This window comes from Fringilla coelebs (assembly GCF_963513975.1).
Source record: "Fringilla coelebs genome assembly, chromosome: 20".
NCBI classification, from domain to species: Eukaryota; Metazoa; Chordata; class Aves; order Passeriformes; family Fringillidae; genus Fringilla; species Fringilla coelebs.
Window position 1 is genome coordinate 7,793,590 of NC_140046.1, and position 24,490 is coordinate 7,818,079.

At 43.3% G+C, this 24,490-nt stretch overlaps 1 protein-coding gene across 1 annotated transcript in view; it reads left to right on the plus strand.

The window, feature by feature from the left end:
• LOC311161478 (sphingosine-1-phosphate transporter SPNS2-like) overlaps positions 1-24,490 on the plus strand; it is a 135,481-nt gene that overhangs the window by 55,259 nt on the left and 55,732 nt on the right. Inside the window, exon 3 of the mRNA XM_084219087.1 lies at positions 6,396-6,532. Within this exon, the coding sequence (XP_084075213.1) occupies positions 6,396-6,532 (137 nt within the window). The remainder of the gene's footprint in view (positions 1-6,395; positions 6,533-24,490) is intronic.

Here is a 24,490-nt window from a genome sequence, read left to right on the forward strand (position 1 = left end):
CTTCTCATCCTTGTGCTGCAGCCCCTTGCCCAGCTCTGCTGCCCTTCCCTGGGCATGCTGCAGTCCCTCAGTGCTGCTCTTGCAGCGAGGGGTCCAGAACTGCATGCAGCACTCAAGGTGTGGCCTCCCCCATGCTCACTACAGGGGACAGTGTCCCTGCTCCTGCTGGCCACTTTTCCTGGATGCCACTGGCCTCTTGGCCACCTGGGCACATCTGGGCTCATCTTCAGCCCCTGGTGACCAGCACACCCAGAGCCTTTCCCACTGGGCAGCTTTCCAGCTGCTCTGTCCCCAGCCTGTGGCACTGCCTTGGGCTGCGACTGAAGTGCAGGACTTTTCACTTTGCCTTACTGAACAACCACAAGGACACAATGAGGCATTTATTAAATTCTCCACTTTGTCCTGTGGTCTGTTCTGGGAGAACATTTCAGACCACATCCAACCCAAACCTTCATATACCTTACTCCAATTGATTTGATACATTCTCAAGCTTTTTATTTCTTTTTTAACGCTCCTGTGTTTGACATTGTCAGTGTGTGACAGCTTTGCATGGCATATGGAACTGATGGTGTTTCAAAGCTCCTCACTCTTGTCAGAAACTTCTTGTCTGCATGAGTCTGGAGCCCGGTGGTCTCGTGTTTTGCACCCGGCAAAGCGCAGTAACACGATCCATCTGCTGGCTGTTGAATTAGCAATGAACTAAAACAAAGCCCATGTGCAGAGGGATGTAACAGAGTACCTATAATAATGTCTGTGGCAGGAGTGGTTTTCAGGGTGGTATTTTCTGAAATCAGTTGTGTTGTATTAATTCATCTTCCTTCAAAGGACAAATGTTTTAAATCGTGTTGCTGAGGTTCCTGGGGCCTTGGACTGCCCCACCACGGGGTATCAATTTTACCTTGGTCATATCATCCAATCCAGGTTGAATCATGCAAATAAGGTTGAAGACCTCTAAGATCATCAGGTCCAACCATTGATCCAGCACTGCCAACTCCACCACTAATCCATGCCCCTCAATGCCACAACTACACAGTTTTTGAACACTCCAGGGATGGTGATTCCTCTGGTGCCCTGGGCAGCTTGTTCCAGTGCTTGACCATCACCACATCGTGCCTGAATTGTGGCACAGTTCAGGTTCAGTGGTTAAGTAGCATGAAAGGATCTTTGTTCTTTCTTAGCTTAAATGGTGCTGGAAAAAAAAATCACTTTACATTGTGGTTGTAGACCTTCAGAAATCCTTCCAGCACAGAGATGACCATATAAAGAAGACACTGCTGGAGCTGGAAGACCCATGTGGATTCCAGATGTCTGTAGTTCATCATGCATAGGTCACTTTCCTGTGTCTTAATTTCCTTAGCCATAAAGTAGAAATTAATGTTTAACTTTCTAAATTGTCCCGTGCCTCACCGTGATTAAATGTGCTGTGTTGTATTTGCTGAGTTAGGCTATTATTATAGCATAAAATCATAGAGAAATAAAAATTAAAAGAGGGAAGCATTGCAAAAACATATCTTTGGAGAGGAGCTAGTTGGGATGTTGGAGAGTTTTATTCACCATTGCAGGTAGATGCTAACTGGTGTCACAAGCAGCTTGAGAAACACGTGCACTCATGACTGAAAGTCCCTGGGGTAGAAGTGACTCGACCAAATCCCAGGGTTGTACTTGCACACACCCATAAAGCATCCCATCCAGGGCAAGCTGCCTGTTTAGGTGTTCTCATTGTTTGGAAATTTGTTGTTGGGAAGATGTTATCAACCTCTCAGCACACAGTTCTCAGCAGTGTCTCACTTGATGCCAGTCCCTTGAGGCAGAGGCTGTCTGGGTTTGCCTTCCACAGAGCCAAGCTCACTGTCAGCACTCAATTAGATGTGTGCACATGATTTGTGCTGACTCAAAGCTCAAAGATACCCACTAGGGTTTTTTTTGTTGAGCATCCTTGTGTAGAGAAAGCTATTTTCACCTGACCCTGAACCTTTCTAGCATTATTCCTGATAGGAAAAAATAAGCCCTGTGTGCTTAAAGTCAAAACCAAAAGAAGGGACCTCTTTTCAGACGTGCCTGTGATCTGCTCAAACTTCCAGGAACTGAGGAACAGCAGCCCCTGTGTGTGCCTCTGTCACTGCCTCTCTTCCTTCTTGATTCTACTCTGTGGATGACCTGCTGGCAGGAGAAGCCCCTCTCTGAGGTTATCTCTGGGTTGATAAGTCCACTAAACAAAAGTCCACTAAAAAAAAGAGCAGTTGAGATGGAGGCAAGTGTCTTTGGAATCACAGGGTGGAGAGCTGGCAGGTCAGAGCCTTTTTAAGGGAATGGCTGTAAAGCCAGACTGGGAAAGTTTTGTTTGGAGAGAAAGAAGAGAAAAATAAAAGTGATGGCATCTAGTTCCAGGAGGCAGGAGCTTTTGTGACTGTTAAATATAAAGTTTACTGTTCCTTCCTCTTCTCTCATCTCCTTTGCTTCCACTGTTGGATTTACTTTTCCCCTGGGTACACAGGCAGCTCTTGAGAGGAGAAAGTGTGTCTGAATAGCAGCTCCCTGGCCATAATCCTGAAATAGGACTGAAGCTGCAGCACAGGCAGCAGCAATAGAGGCTTGGGAGGATGATTTCCTTGTCTGGTGGGCATTTGGGTGGGACATGTAAGACTTTTTATGCTGCACATTGTTGTAATTCCAGCCATGCACAGAAAAAGCTGGGCAGTGCTGGCTGAGAAAGTGCTTGTGCACCTGTACAGGGTGGGACAAGCATCCAGAGGCAGAAATAGTCACCAAGCCATCCTGTTTGGGCAATTACACTCTTCCTGCCTTCTCACCACAGGCAGTGTTTCAGTGGCTAAGCCACAAAGGGAGGAATAAAGACAAATGGGTTCTCCTTTTGAAAATACCTGTACTTAAAAGAACCTCCCTCCTTGATGGCATTCACTGTGTGTCTGTTTATTCATCCTTTGCTCACATGATAATTTACTCCTGCAGAAATGTATCTCAGCTCCACCCTGTGCTGGGGCTGAGCCACTTTTGCTGGCACTGCTGGAGATCATTTACCAGGAGAAATGAGCTGTACACATCCATAATGGGACTGCCAGAGCTACACCTGCCCACAGCTGCTCCCAATGCCACCCCTGCCTTCACATCAGCTCATCTTAAATCCCAGTGGGTTTCTGACTCTGCCCTGACTTGCTCTCTATGTCTCTTCAAGAGCTGTAATATTCTAGGATGTCTTTAAGTGAAAATGGGAAGAGGAGCTGTTGATTGGGAAGAGGAAAGTGCAATGCCAACCTCTGTCCCACTGCTGCCCTAATAGAAAAGATTTGTGGCTGTGGTTGAGCTGAAGCAGCAGCTGCTGTGGTGTCACTTCCATTTTATTAATTTGGGAGTGAGTACAAGGAACAGAAAATGCTGTGGAGGAAGGGAGAGAAGCCAGAGAGGAAAAAGCTGGCACAAGTGCCAGGTTCCTTTACTGGAATGCAACCCTCTGCCTTATGCTCAGCCCTCTTGCCTACAGATTAAACATGTTTCTGCTGCCCCTCTCTCCCACTGAATGTGCTGCAGCTTTGTGTCTTCTGGATGAGGTCTTTCCTTTGTGGTGTTTGGTTGTTACAGAACCTCACAGAACCTCCTGTTCTGGAGTAACTCAGGTTTCCATCCCACCTGGGGATGGGCCCTCCTTTTGCTCACCTCTGTTCTGCCAGCCCGGGCTGCGTTCAGGAGTCTCGGCTGTCACTGGCAGGAGTAATTGCAAAAATTGATTCATGGGAAATGCCTCTAACAGGAAAATCCTTTTGACAGACCACACAGCCATCATACTCTGCATTTATTTGAGTCAATCAATGCTCTGATGCATATTTGGGTCATAAATACTTTGATATAAATTGCATTTATTCTTGTGACAGCTGTTCCATTACCTGTTATTTATTTGGCTCTGTTGTCCTTTTGTTTTACACCTTGTGGAGCTGTCAAGTCAGCTGCTTACCACTGACAAAGCTCACAGCTCAGAGTCTTCCAAAAATAAATCTTCCAAAGGGATCTGAGCAGTAGAAGGATGTATATTGTTGGAAAGTCATTGGACAATCTCTTTTTTTTTTAGTTTGTTTTATTTGAAAGAGTAGCTTTGTCCACTTTGCCCAGATTCCAGAATGAGACTTTTCATTTATGTTCCAGAGGTCATTGAAGCTAATAATCCCACTGATTAATGTGAGTTCTGAATCACACCCTGCATGTCCCAAAGTTGAATTAACCATATTATTTGATATTTGAAATGGTGGGATGCCGACTTGGATGTTTCTAATTTTCCCTTGAAAGCTTTTTCAGTTTTGTGTCTTTTTACACCGTAAAAAAAATGGCAGAAAATGGCATTCTGAGATGGATGAATTGTAGTGTCCTTCCAAGAGCAAGATCAAATTGCAGTGGTCACACTGGTCTGGAGGAGTCACAGTCATTTTCTGCTCCTCATTCCCAATGAACAGCCACGTATCCTTCGTGCCAGGTTGTTGCACCAGCTTTGCAAGGTGCCAAGCCCTTGGTGTTAATTCAGGAAAGCACTTAATCATGGAATTGATGACTCTAAAGTGCCTAATATAAGCATGTGCTTAAGTGCCTTGTTGGAGTGGGGCCAGTGCAGATGTGCCCTTGCTGAGCAGAGATTTGTGAGCTACTGCTGTTCTAGTTTCTCTGTAAAACAGAGACGAAAACACTGCTTGTAGTTTTATTTGTAGGCTTTGTTTGCACATGGATTTTAGGATAGATGCAGGGACTGAGTTCTGTCTGTAGGGTTTATGTGTGAGCTGAACAGCAAAACTGTTCATAGCATTACTACTGAAGTATCTGTGATGTGTTACACATGCTGCATTTCAGGCCTTAACATTTCTCTATTATTTTGATTTATTTTGCTCTAAATGTAAAAAGAGTAATCCTGTAATTTAGTTCAAATATCACAGTGCAAAACACATACACACTCACATGGGTCACAAAACACAGATGCAAATAAATGTGTATTATTTATAAAGCAGCTTTGACATCTTAATATACTAAAAACAAAGACATTCAGTCCTAGTTCAGTATTCTGCACATTTTTGAACTATCTTATGTTATCGTCCGTGAAATATTCATTATTTGGGTCTTAACCATTTTAATTTTATATGCACATTCCACCCAAAAGGGGGTGTGTGCTCTGCTCTTGTCTTTTTTTTTTTTTGGGGGGGGGGTTATTTTTAATCTATTCTATCCCCCCACCCTATTTTATTAATGAAAAGTAGACATCTGGGGTTAAGCTGTGCCAAAAGCCCACAGTGCCCTCCAAGACCTCCCTGATAACAAATGAGTGTCAGGACTGTGTGACTAAAGAGAGACCTCCAGGTATTCTGGTGTCCTACCCAAATCCTTCTGGATTTGCTGAACCCCAGACAGCCAGTTATAGCCAGAGTTCATACTACACATCAAAAAAAATCCATGGAATTGTCCTTATCCAATTCTCTAATATGGACAGACAAAAGCCAGGTATAAATCAGCTTAAAACATGGCAATTTCTGATAAAATCCAAATGAATAAGGAACATGGTGTGAATGTCCCATTTCAGGTGTTCTCAGGGGGTTGACAGGCCAGGTTGTTTTGAGATGGGCAGAGGAGTGGACTCTGATTTGAGGTGATTTTGCAGAAGTTACTCTGTCAAGAGCCTCATTCCTACATGACAGGAGCTCTTAGGTTGATGCTTTGAGGGTTTTGGAGGGAACAAAGGGTCAACTGGAAATCTTCCAGATGAGGGCAATCCTGGCCTGTTTGGACTTTGTAAGTTAAAACTCTTTGTTCTAGTGAAGCTGTTGCTCAGTGATGGGTTTAAATGCAAGTTTAGTGATGGTGAAAGGACCTAGTGGGGATACAGGGCTGGTGTCAGTAAGATGGTAGTGGGGGTTTTCCTCACTGTTTCCTAATTTCTTTTAAATAGAAAGGATGCAAGGGTGAAAGAACCTCAGCTTCTGTGGCCCACTTCTCTCAGGTCTCTGCTGCAAGAGCCAGCAAGGAGCCCTTGCCTTGTTTTCTGTTTGCTTGAAACTCCTTCCAACCTCCACTTCACCTTCTCAGTAACATTTAAGCAGAAGCTCTTAATTTATTCTGTCCTGGTTTTGCCCATCCCCAGTCTGAGCTCAGCTGACTGTGAGGGGCTGGTGCTTTCAAGTAATATGAGTTCCCTGGTCTGAAGTTTCTCTGGGAATGCAAAATCTGTTTGATTAAGGAAGCACTGACTTCAGAAAGCCTATTGGCCTGCACAGCTCTGCAAGGCAGGGCTGCAGAATGTCTAATTATTTGGAACCCTTCTCTAGAGGATTTGGCTTGCAGAAAATTAGTCTTGCTGTCCTTGGTCTGATGTTTATTAAACATTTCTTTCCTTTTTCTCCCCTTTGCAGTTTTTATCTGTAGTTTCATGGTCGCGGCGCCGATCTTTGGTTACCTTGGTGACCGGTTCAACAGGAAGGTCATTCTCAGCTGTGGCATCTTCTTCTGGTCAGCTGTCACTTTTTCAAGCTCCTTCATCACTGAACAGGTAAGCTCTTTGCAAAGACACTTTGCAGGCTGTCCTGAAAAGATGAACAATGTATTCCTAAATAACTCCCCACTGCAGTGTGCTCAAGGGGAACATATCCCTCCTGTGTGTATTTAACATTTAGCACGTTGTATTATCTGACCTTTTGTGGGAGAAGCGTGCTCTGTGTAACTGTGTTTGCTTAACTGTGAAAGCTGTCACCCTTTGATCGTGCATATTCATAAAAAGTAACAGATGAAGCATATCTAAGCAAGAGTTTCTGTTGACATAAGGGCTTTGTTTTGAGGGAGATCCTAAAGAAGCTTTAAAAGGCTTTACAAAAGTCTTGGGAAAATGAATCCATGGCTACACAGTGGTTCTTTTGTCTTCTGATATGTAACTGAAGCCATTGGATTTTGTTGGGAAGTCTGCTCGTGGTATGTGGAATAACAAAATGCATCCAGCAGTGGTTTTACAGATACACTTTGGTTTCTGTCCACCAAGGCAGAGGAAGTGGATGATGACACAGAGATCAGACACAGTTTCAGCTCCTTTAACACTTGTCAGCAGATTTGTCTGGGGAAACTGGTGATGGAATTGTCAGACTCACCTAATTTTGTCAAGCTCTGCATCCCTCTCCTGCTCCCAGGACAGCTGCAGTGCCCCGTTCTGAGCACTCCTCACTGCATTAATTTTCTTGTCAGAGGTATTTGGAGGAAACAATGATCTGGCAGTTTCTGGGGGGGAATATCCTCTTGTTTAAATCACATTATAGCAGAGATTTAATTGCTGCAGGTGGCAACATTCCTGCAGAGACAAATCACAGCTCCTGGCATCATCAGACTGATTTCCCCAAGGGAGGCAGGGGCATTCCTCATCCTTTCTGTCCAGCTGCGTTCCAGAGATTGCAGCGTTGTGGTCACGCCTAAAGAATGACAACCAGGGACTAAACCTCTCCACCCTTGTCCATCCTGCCCACCCACATGCTCTTCAGTTTTTAAAAAAAGAGATTTTCCACTTAAAGCAGGCAGTGGCACTCAAGTCAGTGTGGCTTTCACCAGGATTGGTTGTCGCCGCATTTCTAAAGCAAGATGCATATAGCCAAATGTGGAAACCTTTAACTCAGGAAATTGTTCTGGGTTACCCTTGGCCAGGAAGCACCTTTTCCAGAGAAAGAATGTCTCTCATCTAAAATAAAGAAGCCTTTTTTTTTGTTTTGTTTTCTCTTTAATTTTTTTTTTCTTTAAATGTTTCTCATAACATTCTGCAAAAGCAGCTTTGATCAGAGCCCAAAGACAGAAGCATTTTAGAGAGAACCAGTGACCTTCTTATAAACACTTCCTGTGTTACAGACATGTATTTATGCTTAGGTTCTCACTGATCTCCCTGCAACTGGGTCCCACAGCTGGAAGTAGGAGAACACTGGAATTGGATTGATGTTTTCAGACTTGAATTTCAGTTTAAGGATTTGGGGCTTATTAGCTGAAATAGTTCAGGGATTAATATATATGGTTATTTGTGCACAGGGGCTCAGAGTGGCAGTAGCATATGTTTGGAATCCAAACCCCAATGTTTTGGAAGTCATAAGAGAGACAAGATCAAAATAACCAGATCTATATTAAATCATCCTGGATATGCATCAGTACTAACTCTGGACTCCAAAGACCATCTTGACAAAAACCACCCTAATACTTAGAAAAATCCCTGCCCTGATTTTCCTGCAATCCTCAACTCCAGCAGAAGACTTAGCTATTAATCCAGAGTTCTCATGCCCAGCTCCTGTTACTGGCTCCAGGAGGAAATAGAAAATGTTGCAGCTGCTGTAAGGATGTTCTCTACCCAGGGGCTGCAGCAGCTGAGCAAAGTCCTAAGAATAATTCAGCTTCCCACATTATTCCCCCCACTTTGGTGCCCATGTTGGAGCCCTGATCCCTAACTGGGAAGACATGCCACACTGAACAAGGTGAATTCCTGACATGCTAAAAGGGTCAGAGAAGAGCTTTTTCTTTTTTCTTTTTTTATTTTTTCATGTAGGCATTTTTCCTGATCTTTGCTGTCTAGGATTCATTTGAGGAGTAAAATGTTGCTTTTTCTCTCAACATTTTTTTTTTCCTCTTAAGACAGTATATGTATTTGTTGGGAAGGAGGACAGTGAGCTGAAATATCAAAAACTCTTTGCTGGCACAAATAAAAGCAGTAGTAAAACTACTGTGGGTAGGGAAGTTCTCACATCCAAGTTGACATGAGAACACAGGGCTGGGAGGAGCAGGTTGACACAGGCTGAGCCCATTAGAGAATTCCTTTCTGTGGCAGCACCAAAAATTCAGAATTACGTGAGAAAGAGTAGCCTTTCAGGAGGAATAGCAGAATCCCTGTCTTCAGGGATTGCCTTTCTTCAGATTTTGATGGGGCCTAGTGCCTCATGCATCCTGTCACTGTGTAATTAAACAGAATGCACAGCTCAAATCTGGATTGCAAATGGAAAGAGACAGTTTAACAAAGGCCAAAAGCGGGCACAGAGCTGGTGAACTCTGCAGGCAGCCAGTTTGTAAAGCTCTTCAGTAGTGTGTCAGTTCCTGGCTAAAATTTGAACATCTAAAGGAAGCCATGAGAAATGCTGTTGTTTTGAGTCAATGGCTAGATTATTGTGCAAACAGATTTACAGACAGAGACATGTTCATTCTTATTTGTCCTACTGTCTTGACACAACTTCATCTGCTGAGCATGCTGCCCTGTGGTCTGGGATGTCCCTGGGGTCAGCTGTGTCCCCCCAGTTCTTGTGTCCCCCAGCCCTTCTCTGGGGGCTGAGGAGCAGAAAAGACCTGGACTCTGTATAAGCACTTGCTCAGCAACAATGAAAACATCCCTGTGTTATCAGCTCTGTTCTCAGTACAAATCTAAAACATGGTCCCATACCAGCTACTGGGAAGAAAATTAACTCTGTCCCAGCCAAAAGCAGCACAAAAGGATTGGAGTGCAGTAAACATCTAAGATACTGTCCAAATGCTATTTTATTCTGCTTGGGTTAAAAAAAAGTAACTGAAAATCAGCAGATAAATCAGGAATTGGATATATGTGTCATGTAGACAGTTGTTAGAGAGCTCTGCCTTTTTAAAATATCATTAGTTATTTATTATCAAGTATCTCTGGGTTCCTAAAATGGAATAATGACTGTCAAATAAATGAAGAATTGATGTCTTACCTGCTGGTAGCTACTAAATAGGTAGATAATAGGCTCTCACAATAAAAAAGAAAATCAGGCCAAAATCTGGGGGTAGTTCCAGTGCATGTAGGGGGTGATAGAGAAGAGCAATGCATGAATTCCACACATAGCAAAATAGAAACAGGACAACTCAAAAGTTTGGTTGCTGTTCATGAGATCTTAAATTAATTTTGAAACAAATCATAGTAAGAAACCAAGTAAATACTGTATCACAGATTGATTCCATAAATACACCTGTTTCCATGGATAAAAATAGCTAATGATAAATTTAACTAAAGAAAATCATCAGAAGTAGTAAGACTGAGATAACATTGATAAGCTCACTTTTTAATGTTGTTTGATGATTTATGTCAGCACAGAATTTCTCTATAGAAAGATAAGACATGAGGCCTCCTCTGCTTTGGTACTTGCACATTTCTGCTTTATAACACTGTTTAGCACTTGCTAAAAGTAGAGTTCCATTAAGAAATCATTAACAAACTTGTTCAGTGATCTAAAATTATGTAAAGTTGGTACATATTTAGACATATCTCTAGATTAACTCCATTTATAGAAGCTTCAATAAACAATATATGTGTCTTAATTTTTATTTTCTAAGTACAAACACCTGCTTAGAGACTTTCTCCCTTTAAACCCGACTTTAAATCAGGTCTGCACCTACCAGCACAACTTTTGGCACTTTCACCTGCAAAACCCTTTCTTGTGTTGTTTTTGGCTTTTGCCAGGCCTTTAGGGAAAACATTTGCTGGCTGTTGGTTCATGAACTGTAATAAAGCAACCAAGTGTAATAAATCAATAAGAAATCAGTAGGCTTTTGTGTGGCATGGAGTCATATCCCAAAGTAATGCACCAAGGGCACAATCTTCATAGAGTTTCTTTACCCAGATGTGTTTCCCACCCTACAAAAAGCTAAATATATGTTGTCTTCCTCTGTATCAACATGAAGTCTGATTTAATAAGTAACCAGTTTATTTCCCTAGGTAGCATTTTCATGAGCACAGTGCCTGATTGCCTGTGGTAGCTGATCACCCTGAGGTGGTTTATATTCCAGGATGTCACTGGGAAGGGTCTGTAATCCCAATTGCACCATTTCTCTCTTTCTGAACAGCTTAATATGAAGCAACCTGGTTATCAGGAGTGATCATCAGGAGAGTTATCAGGAGAGTTTGTTTCTGGCTGCTTGGATATCCACATCTATTAGTCATGAGAAATGTTCTCAGCTGGTTTGTCTGAGCAGCAGATGTCTAAGGTGAGCCCTGGGGTTTGGTGCTCAACCTCCTGCCCCTCTCAGCACAGCCCTTGGACATCAGGACCCCTCTCCCTCGTGGGCAAACACCTCTATCTTAAAGCAAGAAAGAGCTTGGAGGTGAAAATTTGCAGACTGTTCTCAAGTCTTCTAAAATACTGCTATGTCCATGTAATTATCTTGGATAAAGAATATTTCTGTGTAAAAAGCCTGTTGGCATAAAATGAACCAAGGTTTCAGCTCCACCAGGCTGGGAGAGCAGCAATACCTCCTAAGCAGCCAGGGCAGGCTTTGCTAATGTGGGCTGGCTGGGAGACACCAGCCAGAAAATTGGGAAATGGAAAAGCAAAGCATTGACAAGGTAAACCAGGAATGTGCTTTTGAATTCTCCGGTTCTTGGTAAATATTTCTGTTCAGATTTTGATATAGCTAACATGATAAAACATTTTTGCTCCCACTGCAATTTATCTCTGGATAGGTATTTCTCTTAGTGTTGTTTTCTTTTCCTTTTATTTTGATTTATCTCTGGAAGAGGGAGCAAATTGTCCCTGGTGGAGTTCCAGTTAGTCTGCAGTGCTTGCTCAAGTCCTGTGTTTCAGACTTACCAGATGTATTTTTATTTCCAAAAGTTGTATTTCAAGGAGTTTCTAAAAGAGAAGCAACAAATTGTGTGCAGTATGGAACAAATGGTTAGCTGTGTTAATTTTAAAAACATAAACATAATCCAACCAGCCCCTACACATGATGATTCACTATAGGAAAAAAAAAAAAAAAGCCTTAGTTTTAAGTGCTCCAGCAGAAGTTGTAATATAAAACATACAGCTCCTGTGCCTGTGGTTCCACTGTGCAAGATAAATACACAGCCTGAAAAACATAAACAAACAAAACTGAAATCCCCAAGCCAACATTTGATATGTAAGGGGACTGAGTGTTGTCTTTGAAGTCCCCATGAATTACTGGAATGTTTATATGCTACTGTTCCAGCCTGTTATTTTTGAGCAGAACTCTCTTGTAGAAAAAAAGGCAAAAGGGATTCTCCAGCAGCTTTGGGAAGTCAGCTGCATGTGCATCCAGTCCCTCCCTCGTGGGCAGCCCCCAGCAGTCCCTGTGCTGTCCCACAGGTGATGCTGGACTAGCTAAAGAGGGTCATGGCCAGAGCTCCTGGCTGGCTCTGCTGGGCTTTGCCAGCTTTGCTGTGGCACAGGAGCCCTGCAGGCAAACAAGGGCTGTTGACATTTGGATTTCTGCACACTTGGCAGGAGAAATGCTACCTGCTGTGGTCTCTGTCACCAGCATCAGGTGGGTGCTGGTACTCTCTGTGTGGGTGGTGTCAGCTCACAAATCCCTCTGAGCTGCAGTTCTGCCCCTTTGTGCCACAAGATAGCCTGAGCCTCCTCGTGGCCTCTGCTCTCTAAAGGGACATGTGGCAATCTGTGCATCTCCTCCCCTTGCAGCTGTCAGAGCTCCCTCCTCCCCATGGGGCAGCTGCTGTGCCAGGGCACTGGGGCCAGTGGGTGCCAGGTGCAGGAGGTGCTGGGCTTAGGTGGCTCAGAAGTCCCAGTAAGAGAGGGAAAGGGTAAGGGCTCTCATCTCTGCGTTACACTGCAGAGTGGAATCCTGTACGGACTGATTCTGCCCCACTGTCCCTCTCCTGTATGTGTGCAAGGAGGTAATTTAAAGAGAGAGAGATCCCATAGCTCCTTTTAGAATTATAGAATTGTTAAGGCTGGAAAAGACCTCTGAGATCATGGAGTCCAGCCATTAACCTAGCATCACCACCATGTGGAAATTGAACAGGACCATTTCTTTGACCCCTCACCAGCAAGAAGGCACCTGCTGGTCCTTCCAAGTGCTGTTCCCAGTGCTCTTGTAAGTGTTACTATCTCACACCTTTTCATACAGATTATATGAGGTGTACTGTAGGAAAAAATACACTATTGCTTTTCCTTTAATAATGGAGCACTGACTGAGCTGGTCTTAAGGTATTCTGGGTATCTGTCAAGTCTGCTATCATCTTCAGCACAGCTGATTCCAAGTGCTGTATGAGAAACTGTTTTTCTGTAGGAACATCTTCTCTTGCACAGACAAGTGCAATGATTTGAACTCTTGAATCTTGGGTCCTCACCACTCCCTCAGATTTTGCCAACCAAGGATGGAAGCATTGGGACAAGATTTATATAAATGAAATCGTTGTAGAGTGCAGAATTACTGTCATGTGTTTGCCTCCTGGTCATTTTATGTTCTTACCTTGTCCCTTTGTACCTGTCACTCTTCCAAGGGAAACTATAAATGAAAACCAGATTAAGGTGTTCTCAGAGCATCAGACCCAAAAGAGCCAATCTATGAGAGCAGGGAGCTTTTCAAAGGTGCTATCAGAAATTGAAGTGTATTTTCTGCTCAGTGTTGGGTTTTTTCCATCCAGTATCTGTGTCCATGTATCTGTGAAGCATTTGGGAAGAGTTATTGAAAACACAGCTGGTGATGGCTGCCAGGAGAGAGGCACAGCACAGTTCCAAACCTTACTCAGAAAGCTTATTCCTGTGATGAGAAAAATGAACTTCAAGTACCTATCATAAAGAATATCTCTACCCCACATTGCATTTCCCATCTGCAGAGTGTCTGGAACAGGAATGGTTTTGCTCTCCCTTCTGGGACCTGCGAGGAATCAAGATGCACCCCCCATGTCCCACCCTCCCCAGGTGTGGTCAGTCTGGCAGCATGTCCTATTCAAATTTCTCCAATCACCCCAGCTGTGTGTCCATAAATGAGCCTCCTGCACCTCCTTTTAGGTCTGAAATCACACAGCATCTGAATCCAACACTGTGGATATGAAAGAAGAGGTATTTCCATTGCTTAGCATCAGAACTCACTCGCTGTGCGCTGCAGCACAGGCTGTGATTCCACGTCAGTGGAATGATTTGCACTGAGATGTCAGCACTGCCCCTCAGAGCTCAGGCATTTTCTAGAGCAGGTGGACAGAGGTTTGTGCTGGGAGAGCACCCAGGAACAGGCTCAGAGCTCAGTGCTGATGTGCCCAGGGTCTCAGCGAGGGCCCTCTGTAATTGCCTGTCCTGTGTCAGAGCACTGTTTGTTATCTGGGTTACTGGAAGATGTTGAAACCATTATCACAGGGGCTGTGAGGCTGTGATTGTGGCTCTGATTCAGCTCCTTCTTTGGAAGTCAGTGGGAACCTTTTGTGTGTCTGTGGCAATTGAGTCAGACCCTACATCAACACACATTTGGCGCTGTTTCACTGGATCATGGAAATGCTTACAGACAGAAGCATACTGCATGAAAGATTTTTGCAGGTCAAAGACCTTTACAGGTTTGCCCCATTTTTTTTCAGAAAGCTGAATTTATAGTCTTTAGGTTGAAGAGTAGGAAAGTTAATCTGCTGTGTCAGCTGATGCATGGTGTGGAAGCAGTGTAACATTCCACCTGTCCTGCTTTTGTTGTGCCTGAGCAGGAAATCTCACCTGGGCCAGTTATTTGCTGAGGAGGCAGAGGGAAGAAGGCATGATTGTTTTATTTCCAGGCTGTGTGTGTCTTGGAAACATTCCTTCTTCTTGTGTTGTCTGTTAAAATGTATATTCTGCTTGTCATGCTGCAGCAGAGGCCTAACCCCAGGGCATGCTGATGGAACACAAATAATGTCTTATTTCTTAACTCCATGTAAGTGGAAATCTCTATAATGCTTTAGCATTATGTTTTATAAATAATTATGACAGTGTCTTAAGCTCAACCTTGTTCAAAACATTGAAGGAATGGAAGAAAGGGAAAATGCTCCTTGAATAGACTGGGGTTTAATCAGTTGATGTGAAAAAAAAAAGGGGGGGGGGAAGTAGTAGTGCTGCATGTAAGTTTACAAGCAAATATTAAAATATAAAGGAATTGTTAAATTTCCTATCAGCCTGGCAGGATCCTTGCAGCAGTGCTGGGGCCTGAGGGACACAAGTCATTCCTGGTGTGGGGTCCATGGCTGCATGCTGGGCTTCCACAGGGGGATGCCTGGCTTGGCCACACGAGTTCAGAAGGCAAAGCAAGTCACTGCTGCAGTGCCTGGGTGGTCCTGTTATTGTGGGAATCAGCTTCCCAACTAGCTGTGCATTGAGGGTACAGAGAGGATGCCAAGTTGGTGGTGTAGAATGTGTGCCTTCATGATCCACTGGGATGGTCAGATATGGGTCAGGAGAAATGATGCCATATTTGAAGGCTGTAAAGTGATGTGTGGTTAGCGTGGATATATGTGAGACAGCTTATGGATGGTGTTCTTGGAGCTCATGCCTTGGGAGGAAGCACAATGCTTTAGGAGAGTTTGGTTAATGATGCCTCACAAAGAAAACAATCCATTCATCCCAGGTTCAGGCTCATTAGGAGGCCTGGAAACAAATCTAAACTTTCTATTAGCAGGATGGTTCTTGAAGGTTGTGTGTATTGTCCTGAAAAACAGGATGCAGGAGAGAGAGAATGTGTTATTCAGGCTGTGGCTTCTGTTCAGATGCAAAAGTATGGATTTGAGCCTTTCTTTGGTTGAGCTCCTGGTCGCCTGCTGATCCAAATGCATCAGTCACTCCTTGGGAAGTGTAAGTGCTTCCTCAATGGCCACACAGCCTTGGCCTCCTGGGTTGTGCATAAAGGCTGAGAAAAGGACCATTATGTTCTAAGTCATGTGCAAATAGTGGGGAAAATGGAAATGTTTTACAGTACCAGGTGCTAAATTAGTCTTTTGAAGTGTTGACATTTCTTTTAAATGTATAAAGTTCCCAGGCTACACAAAACACTGCATTTGCAATTCAGATAAGTCAAATTAGAGTACTAATCTCAACCCTCCTTAATAGATTTTGAACTGGAAATCCCTGGGAGTGGTGCTGATCATCAACTCTGAAAACATGAGTGATGGAGCCTCATGAGAAGATAGTCACAAAACATCCAAATGTGTTTAGTGTGGTTTAATAGGCTGTCATTTTGTCAGACAGGCTGGATTTAAAGAATGAAATTAAGCTACAGCACGACAAAACCTTGTCAATTAATAACCCTTCAAAAAGGAACATGACAACTGTTCAAGGAAGATCATGAATAAGAAGCAACTCTGAAGTAGAAGGAATTGGTAGATGCACCACCTTCTCTCTGGAAATCTGGTGCTAGAAGAGAGGCATCTCTCAGATATGGGCCAAACATACTGCAAGGTCAGCCTTCTGCAGGGTTCTTGGAGGCCTCTGGATCTTGATTGAGTCAGCAAGCCCAGGGAAGCGTGAAAACAGAAAGCAGGAGCAAAAATCAGAGTTTGGAATGATTTAAATGGTTCTTCAGCAAAGTTGCCTGCAAGAGCTGACCTGCTGGTGTACTTGATTTTTAGCATATGCAAAGCAAAATATGCCAAGAATCAGCAGAACCAAGAGTATGGGAAAAGTTGCAGGGACTGTAACTTTGTGCTAATTTAATTTAAACCTTGAGGGATTCCCTTAAAATGTGTCCTTCATGCACTCTCAAAACTTGTTCTATGCTTGAAAATGTGTCTAGTGCAGGCAAAGTGTTCACACCTGGGTGTCTCAGTCAGTGGGATGAAGCTTTTTTCAAAGGGTGCTGAGAAACCAGTTTCTGCAATGGTTTCAGGGATAGGGATGTGGGGTTGTGCTCTCCAAGAATCTCCAATCCAACCTGATGGATTTGCTTGAATAATTTTTGCTTAAGAATTGGTCCAAACCAAAGAGTTTGAGCCAAGACAGCCCATCATGTTAAAGAAGTTGGGTCTCACACATTTCTGTAGACATCACTGGAGGGGCAGATGTTCTTAGTGCTAGGTATCAATGCCCCAAAATGTTTGTTCTGAAAAAACTGGCATCTCTTTGTTGCTTGGATTTAGGCTTTGCTTGTGCCCCATCTGTGGTGGGACACAGTAGCCCATTGCTGCCTGTGAACATCCTTTGGCTCAGTGAATGCCACCCCACATTCCAGCTGCATTTGGGAGCCTGAGTCTGTCAAAAACCTTGCAGTGTTTCCACAGTTGCAAAAACACATTGTATTTCTTCCAGTCCCTATTTTAGTGATTATGGCTGTGTTTGCACATCTCAGGAAGGAAACTGTGATAGTGCCTAATGCCAGAGATATTTGAGGCAAGTGCTGGTGAGTGTGTCCCACCTGACAGATCTGGAACAAAAAGCAGCCATTTGCTTCCAACCCAGAACTATCAATGTTCTTAGGGGAGCAGTTTTGGAAGATACATTCTGGTGTAATGGTTTTGTAACAGGGATAAATGACCACTATTTCAGCCATGTGAAGGGCCATGGACTCCTCTGGGCCTTACACCACAGCCAAGGATGAAATGTTTTAACTCTGTCTCCTACCAGGCACTGGGAACATGGGGCTCTTTATCAACCCTGTGATTTATTTGAACATCAGCCTTTTTCTTTAAGGTCTATTTTACAGCAACATTGCATCTGCTCCATGGGGTTTGGTGTGTGAGTAATCTGGAACCTCCCTCCTCATTTCATCCCAGCTCCCTGTCATTAATCCAATATTAATGACCAAGAAACTAAACTGAGGAGAATGTAAATCCCACCATTTGCATGTTGTAGTGTTTTTACCATGGGCAGGTCAATCAAATGAAAACCCCTTCAGTTAGAGAGCTGAAATGCTGCTTTGTCTTTACTCAGCTCATTTTCAGGACCTGGTGGTGCTGCTTCATCACCCAGTGTCTTGTAATTACACTCCCTAATGGGATGCAGAATGGGAATTGGGCTTGCTCTTTTTTTTTTTTTTTTTTTTGTGCTGCCCAAAAATGACTGAAAAGCAAGAGAGGATTCCCTCAGGACTGCCACAGCTTTGGAGGGAGGAGAGAGATGGGAACCTGGATTTCAGACACTGCAATTTTAGTGTTGAAAGGGATTTTCACATTCAACATTTGCAAATAGCTCAGAAAACCTTGCCATGGGTTTTTGTCCCTCTGAAGCACAAAGCAGCTCTGTGGAAGAACTGCTGTGGGAGTCTTGCTACTTCCAGGGTCCTTTGGGTTTGTTTTTTATCTCCAGAACACTTAATTGGGTGTTTCACTTTAGAGTCTCCCTGTAGGTTTGCAGTTGTTAAACACTTTAGTTGCTGATTGAAGGGTGTGAGGAGTATAAAAAGGAGTATCTTACTGTCTTCATTGGTTATTTTTATATACTAAATAATAATATAAATCTCATAGGGATGCTTTAATCAGTCAGAATCTTAAGTGCATTCCCAAATAAAACTTTCCACATTCTATTAAGTGTGCCTGAACAGGCTACCTGAGAGAACTAAAGCCATTAACAAATACTAGAGACAATCAAAGGAAAGGTGAGTGGACTTTGCTTCATCTCCCTTGCTCATTTTTATATTTAAATATGTATTTTGATCTCTTTCTGCTTGCTGTAGTCTCTTTTCTCCTCTTAGGGCTCTGAGTAGCAGCTGAATTTTCCCAAAAGGGAATTGTTCAAAGGTGAGGTGTTCAGAGCTGAGAATGAGTGAGACACTTAATGCATCCAAATGAGCTGAAGTTTGGAAGTGTTTGACAAAGTGTAAATGGATGCTGCAGAGGAATCAGACCTGCTTTAGAAGCTGTTGTATAAGTCCATCCCAAATGCAAAGGGTTTCAGTATTGACCCTTGAGCAAATGATTAATCAAATGCATTAAGGTTTCAATAAATCAGTAGCTTGCTGTTAAATCTTGGTGTGTCTCATCTGTAACACAGCTAGCCTATGTGGAATAAATACATGTGAATAAAACTAATGTGAATGTGGGAATAAACCTGTGAACACTTGAAGGAAGAAAGCCTGGGGCATTTGCACTTGAATTTTAGTGACCTGCTTGTGAGAGTTGAGGGGAGGATCTTTGGTTAAGAGATGCCTCCTTTGCCAGACATAAATATTTAAACTGGTATACTTTCTATGCCAAGCAGGCTTAAGGGAAAAGGAGTGAAGCAAAACCTGGCTAGTGTGAATGTGGCAGAGACAGCAAATATGAGATGGTGTCTGCCATATGGATTTAACTGAATTTAAATACTTTACCTTTGTCAAAGTGTTATCCTCACTGTAGAAGTGCTGCTGTCCCCATAGAGCCCACAGTGCTGCTTTGGTGTGTGTTGATACCTGATGGGAGCTGTAAAGATGCAGACTGTTCTCAAAGGTCCCCAGTGAAAAGATGAGGCAAGGGGCACAAACTAAAATACTGGAAATGTCACTTAAACATAAGAAGAAGCAATTTTTGAAGATGGTCCAACACTGCAACAGGTTCATCATCAACAGGAGTCCATCATGGCTGTGACTCCTTCATCTTTGGAGATACTCAAAGCTCAGCTGGACATTATCCTGACAGCCTGTTGTTGATCCTGCTGCAACCAGGGGATGGGGACCAGACTATCTCCAAAACTCCTTCCAGTCTCAGGTATTCTCTTATTCTCTGAGTGCCTGCAAAGGAGAAGAGCAGTTAAAAAATGGTGATGGATGATGGATTTAGCATCAAGGGTTCTGTTTGAAGGGAGGAAACTGTAGAACTTAAATAGAATCCAGTGGTGATGGAAGTTCTGGGAAGTGTTGTGTGCAGTAATGACTTACAGAGCAGTTGTGATGAAAGAGATGGGGAGTGAGAAGTAGGCACTGAGTGACAACACACACAATGAGGGAAGAAAAGAGGAATCTAAACCCAGTCACTTCCCTGCAGTGGGACAAATGGCAGAAGAAGCAGCAGCTGCAGTGCATCTGCCCTGGGTGCAGGACTCGGGGCTGATAAGGGGAGAACTCTTGCTGGAGGTGAGAAGGGTGGTTCATAATTAGGTTTATCTGACAGGTAGTTCTAGCATCAGCTTCTCAGTGAACTGAGTATTTCTACAGCAGAGATAAACACTGCTAACTCTCAGCATTGACTCAGAGCTGATAACCTGAGCATGTGCCCATTGTACCACCCAGAGACTGAGCATAACCCACTCCCTTTGGTTGGAGGGAATCCTGAAACCAGTGCTTAGCCAACCCCTGAACAGGGGAGGAAAGTACTGATCAACAAAACATCTCAGTGCACAGCTTTGCCCTCATGCTGGTTTGTATTTTGGTCTCTTGGCTGGCAACTCCCACGAGGGATTAGGTAAGATTACTTGTCAATAAAGAAAAAGAAATTCGTCTTCCTTTGTTCCTGCTCAAAGATCTCCCAGATGGTAAGACATCAGATGGCCAAAATTTGGAGTGAATATTCAGTTACTTAAAAATCTGGACTGAACTTGACAGGAGGACATGTTCTTCAGGATTGGCATAGAGCAATTCACCAGTACTGTGTAGTTCCTCTCTGGCTCTTTACAATATTTATTCTGCTTTTATTAGAGAAAAGTTAGAACCATTGATGTTTGAGAAGGTGAGGCATGTAACTTTGAGTTTCACATCTGGATTTGACATAGCATTCCCATCAAATATTTGTGCCCAGAACTTGTATCCAGCAGTGGAAGCCAGGTGCTTTGCTGATATATATGCAAAATCCTTAAAGCTTTAGGGGTGCACAATGCTGGAAGATGTATTTAAGCTTATCTGTTCTGCTGTGGCCTTTGTCATCCACCCAGGCACAGAATGGAATTTGAAACATCAACCTCATTGTTTAATGTCAGCTTGTCTCCCATGCTATGTCAGTGTCCTTGTTTGACTTAGAAACTCTCACATTTTTCAAGGTGAGCCCTCATTCCTGGGAGGGCTGAGAGAATTGGAGCTTTTAGTGTTTAAGCAAATATGTAATGTCATTCCAGTGCTCTCAGCTAATGAGCTGGAATTTGAGCTGTGACTGTGCAGGAGTCAATGCTCTTAGTCACCACCCCGATACCCAGAGCAGGTTCCTGCTTTGGCTTACCTCATAGTTAATGGTGCATCTTTTGGCAGAAGGTGGGGTGTGTCATCATTAACCATTTCAACCCTGCAGAGTGCTGGGAAAACTTACTGGAGCAGAGGAGGAAGTGGTGTTTGCCTGGCCAGAAATTACAGGGTCTGCTCGAGGAGGGCAAATTCTTGCATGGGAGTGCAGCTGTCAGGGGGAAGCACTGTTGTGCAGCCCTTGAATCGATTCTTGAGCCCTGTGGGCTTTACTTTGTTCAAATGGCTCCTGCAGTGGCTCAGATTTATCCAACTGATCACTTTGACTGCTGTGCTACCCTGGCTGCCCAGTGCAAGGCTCAGCCAGCTGGAGAAATGCAGGAGTGTAACTCAGGGAAACGAGGTCAATCCCAATGCTTTCCCCTTAGTTTATTGTCAGTTCACCACATTTTAGGCTCTGTGTGGCAACCCTAGCTGCCTGTGGTAGGAATGAATTCATGCACATCTTCTTTCAAAGGATGCAAACCCCGATCCTATATTCTTGATTTTTTGCATGATGTTTATAAAATAAAAGAAGGAAAATATGGCAAAGCTCAGCTCAAAGAGGAATTTAATGGTACTGAGTCCTCTTTTACATCAGCTAAATGCATTATCCACAGGAGTTATCAACATCCTCACACAGGGAAGGGTGCAGGTGCTGTAGCAGTATAAAAGATCCATCTTCTGGGCCAGCAACAGCAGATTTAAACATGGTTTGCATTGGTGCTGTGCACACACAGGAATTCATGTCTCTGGAGTGTCTCTGTCTGTGGGATCTCCTCAGTCCATGTGTCCCTCATCTGAAAGGAGCATGTGTTCAGCTTCTTTTGAGACCCTTGCAAGCTATTCCACATTCAAATGCAAATACTTAATAAACAAAGCTTAAGGATCATATGATTCTTTAGACAGTAAATCTGGTGGCTCAGAGTTGTACACATATTTGGCAGATTATAGGTTTACCACTGGCAGATAATCTTTTAAAGACCCAGTGGCTTTATTCCTTTTGTTAACTAATTAAAAAAGGAGAAAGAACTTCAAGCTGTAATTAGACCTCTTAAAACACACATTACTCCCTGAATGGTCTATACAACTAGGATAAATGTATAATTAGGAGGTTTCACCAAACATGATTAAAGCCAGTCATGTGTCCTAGGCCATCAAACATTTATGTGTGCAGGAGATTGAGAGTAAAGTCAGTATGAAGGTGTGGATAGAAACCACACTGTACATTTTATCTGTGGGACCTGATGTTCTTAGAGGTCTTTTCTAACCTAAACAATTCAATGGTTCTGTATTATGAATATTTAACTCCAAACATGAAAGCTTTTTTTCAGATGTAAATTCTGGAAGGAGTGTCACATCCATAGCTTCTAGTGTTTGGTGACACTGGTGGCAGTAATGAGATGAGGTCCCTTGGACCCCATGATCTGTCACTCCTGTTGTCTGTGGCTTGCTGACAGTTTAAGAAATGTAGAAGTTTGTAGGTAGAATTTTCTATTCCTTATTGGCACATCCCCAAGGGATAAGGATTTATATCCTTTCTGAAACTCACTTCTGTTTTGAGAAATTTGGTTTCTTTTGCTTTATGATTAGAGGGTGTTTTTCCTTCTATATATTTAGGAGATGGGAAGAAGAGAGCACATCCATTGACCCTTTGTACCTCCCATTCATAGCTGTGAGTGCTTTCTCCCTGCATTAATTTCTGGTGATGTCATCTCTTGAAGGGAAATTCCCAGGAAGGCTGGGGCAGTTCTGGGTCTCTGCAGCCAACATTCTTTCCATATGTTGATGGTTTATTGTGCACTGGAATCTTCCCTGGCTTGTGTCTCACCAGCCACACAAGTTGGAGAAAGGGACTGGAAGCCCTTTTGCACCCTGAATCCTGGAACTGGTAGCAGCCAGGTTGTGTGGCTCAGGTATCCCTTCCCAGTGCCACAGCCAGGCTGGTGCCACAGGCTGCAGAATCCCAGCACACCAGGGAGCTGCACCTTGGGCTGGCACACGGGCAAGGAGGGGGATTGAGGCTGGGAACCCATCCCAAAACACCCTCTGCATCTCTCCAAACCAGGAGATGTTGGCAGCTCTCATGGAGGTGCAGACAGTCTCTGATATCACTGCTTTCCAAAATTAAAGACAAATTAATTGCCTCCCCTGCTAGCACCTTGTTTCAAAATAACTTCAGTTTCAGGCATTTCATTTTAGGAAAACACTGCTGATAAGGGTTGAGGTTGCTGGGCTTAACCTATGGGGAAGGAATTAATTCAGGTCCTGAAAGCTGACTCAGATATTTTCAGTTTTCCTGCCAGAAACCTACTTTCACAGATGGACAAATTACAGCAGAGTTACCAAGTCATATAGAAAGAAACTAGCTTCTTCAATATATATCAATTTCTGCTTGGGGAACAGTGAAATTCAGTCAAAGTCTGAGCTGCCTGTTCTGCTTTTGAGCACTGGCAGAATTGAGCTGGTGTCAGCCCTTTTTCTTTCATTAAACTCCTGAGAACCCTGAGGTAGGACATAAATGGAGAAGCAGTGGGGGGAAAATCCAGTGCAGAGGAAATGGCAGAGGTGTCCTGCTACAGCTGTGGGGGAGAACAGAATTTCCCTCAGCACGTGGAATATCTTACTTTGCCACGTGTTTGTGCAGGTTGTCATGTCCACATACACTTGGAGAGGAAAAGGGATGTTCTATGGGTGTAGGTGCATAAATGTACACAAAAAACAGCAGCTGTCTGTGTTGCATATGGAGTGGTTTTGGGACCAGTTTCTGAGTGGTTCATGGAATGCCTGTGGCCCAAATGAGCACCAGCATAAGAATTTTAGAGTTGTTTTGTTTGTATTTTTGTCTTCTTATATGGAAAACAAAAAGACAAGGCCTGTCATGGATGGGACCACTGGGAAGCTCCCCAGCTGTCCCTCTCCAGAGACAACTAAAACATAAGTTTTGAGTGACTGATTAGAGATGGAAGATGGGGGTCCCAGCTCATTTTAGCAAATTAATTTTATCATATGAGTTCCAACAGGCTGCAGACTACCCAAAGATCCCAAAGAACTGGTAAGAAGAGGAATTAGCTGTTTAATCCTAGATATATGGCTCCAAAACCAGGCACAGTATAGAACCAACTATAAATAATTCCCTAAATTGTTTTAGATTTTTGTGTGTTTAATCTCCTTGTCACAACTTAATGTCTGCATGGTCTGCAGTCTTGAATATCTGATATCAGAAGGGCAGTACTATTCAAGTCTTTATGTGGATTATGCTTTTTAAGACTGCTTTTATTCCCAGATGAAGTAAAAATCTTGTTACTTAAGTTTGAATACCACTGCTTCAAAAAACATAGTTTAGCTATTAAACAGATATTTGGGGTGTGTCAGCATGGGAGAAGCCAGGGAGAAGGATTTGCAGAGGAACTGAGAGAGAAGAGTGGATGTGTTACTTGTTGCAGATGATTTCATGGTATTGGGCATCTGATTCCATGCTGTTGATGAAACTGAGTCACCCTACCACAGGAGGAATACTTGGCACAGTTTTCCTGCTTTGCACAAGGATTGTGAGAGGAACCTTCTCACAGCAGTTTGGAGGAAATTCCTACCCAGTGCATCCACTGGGGGCAATACAGGCTGGTGAGCACAAAATTGTCTCGTTTTTCTGTAGGTATTTCAAATT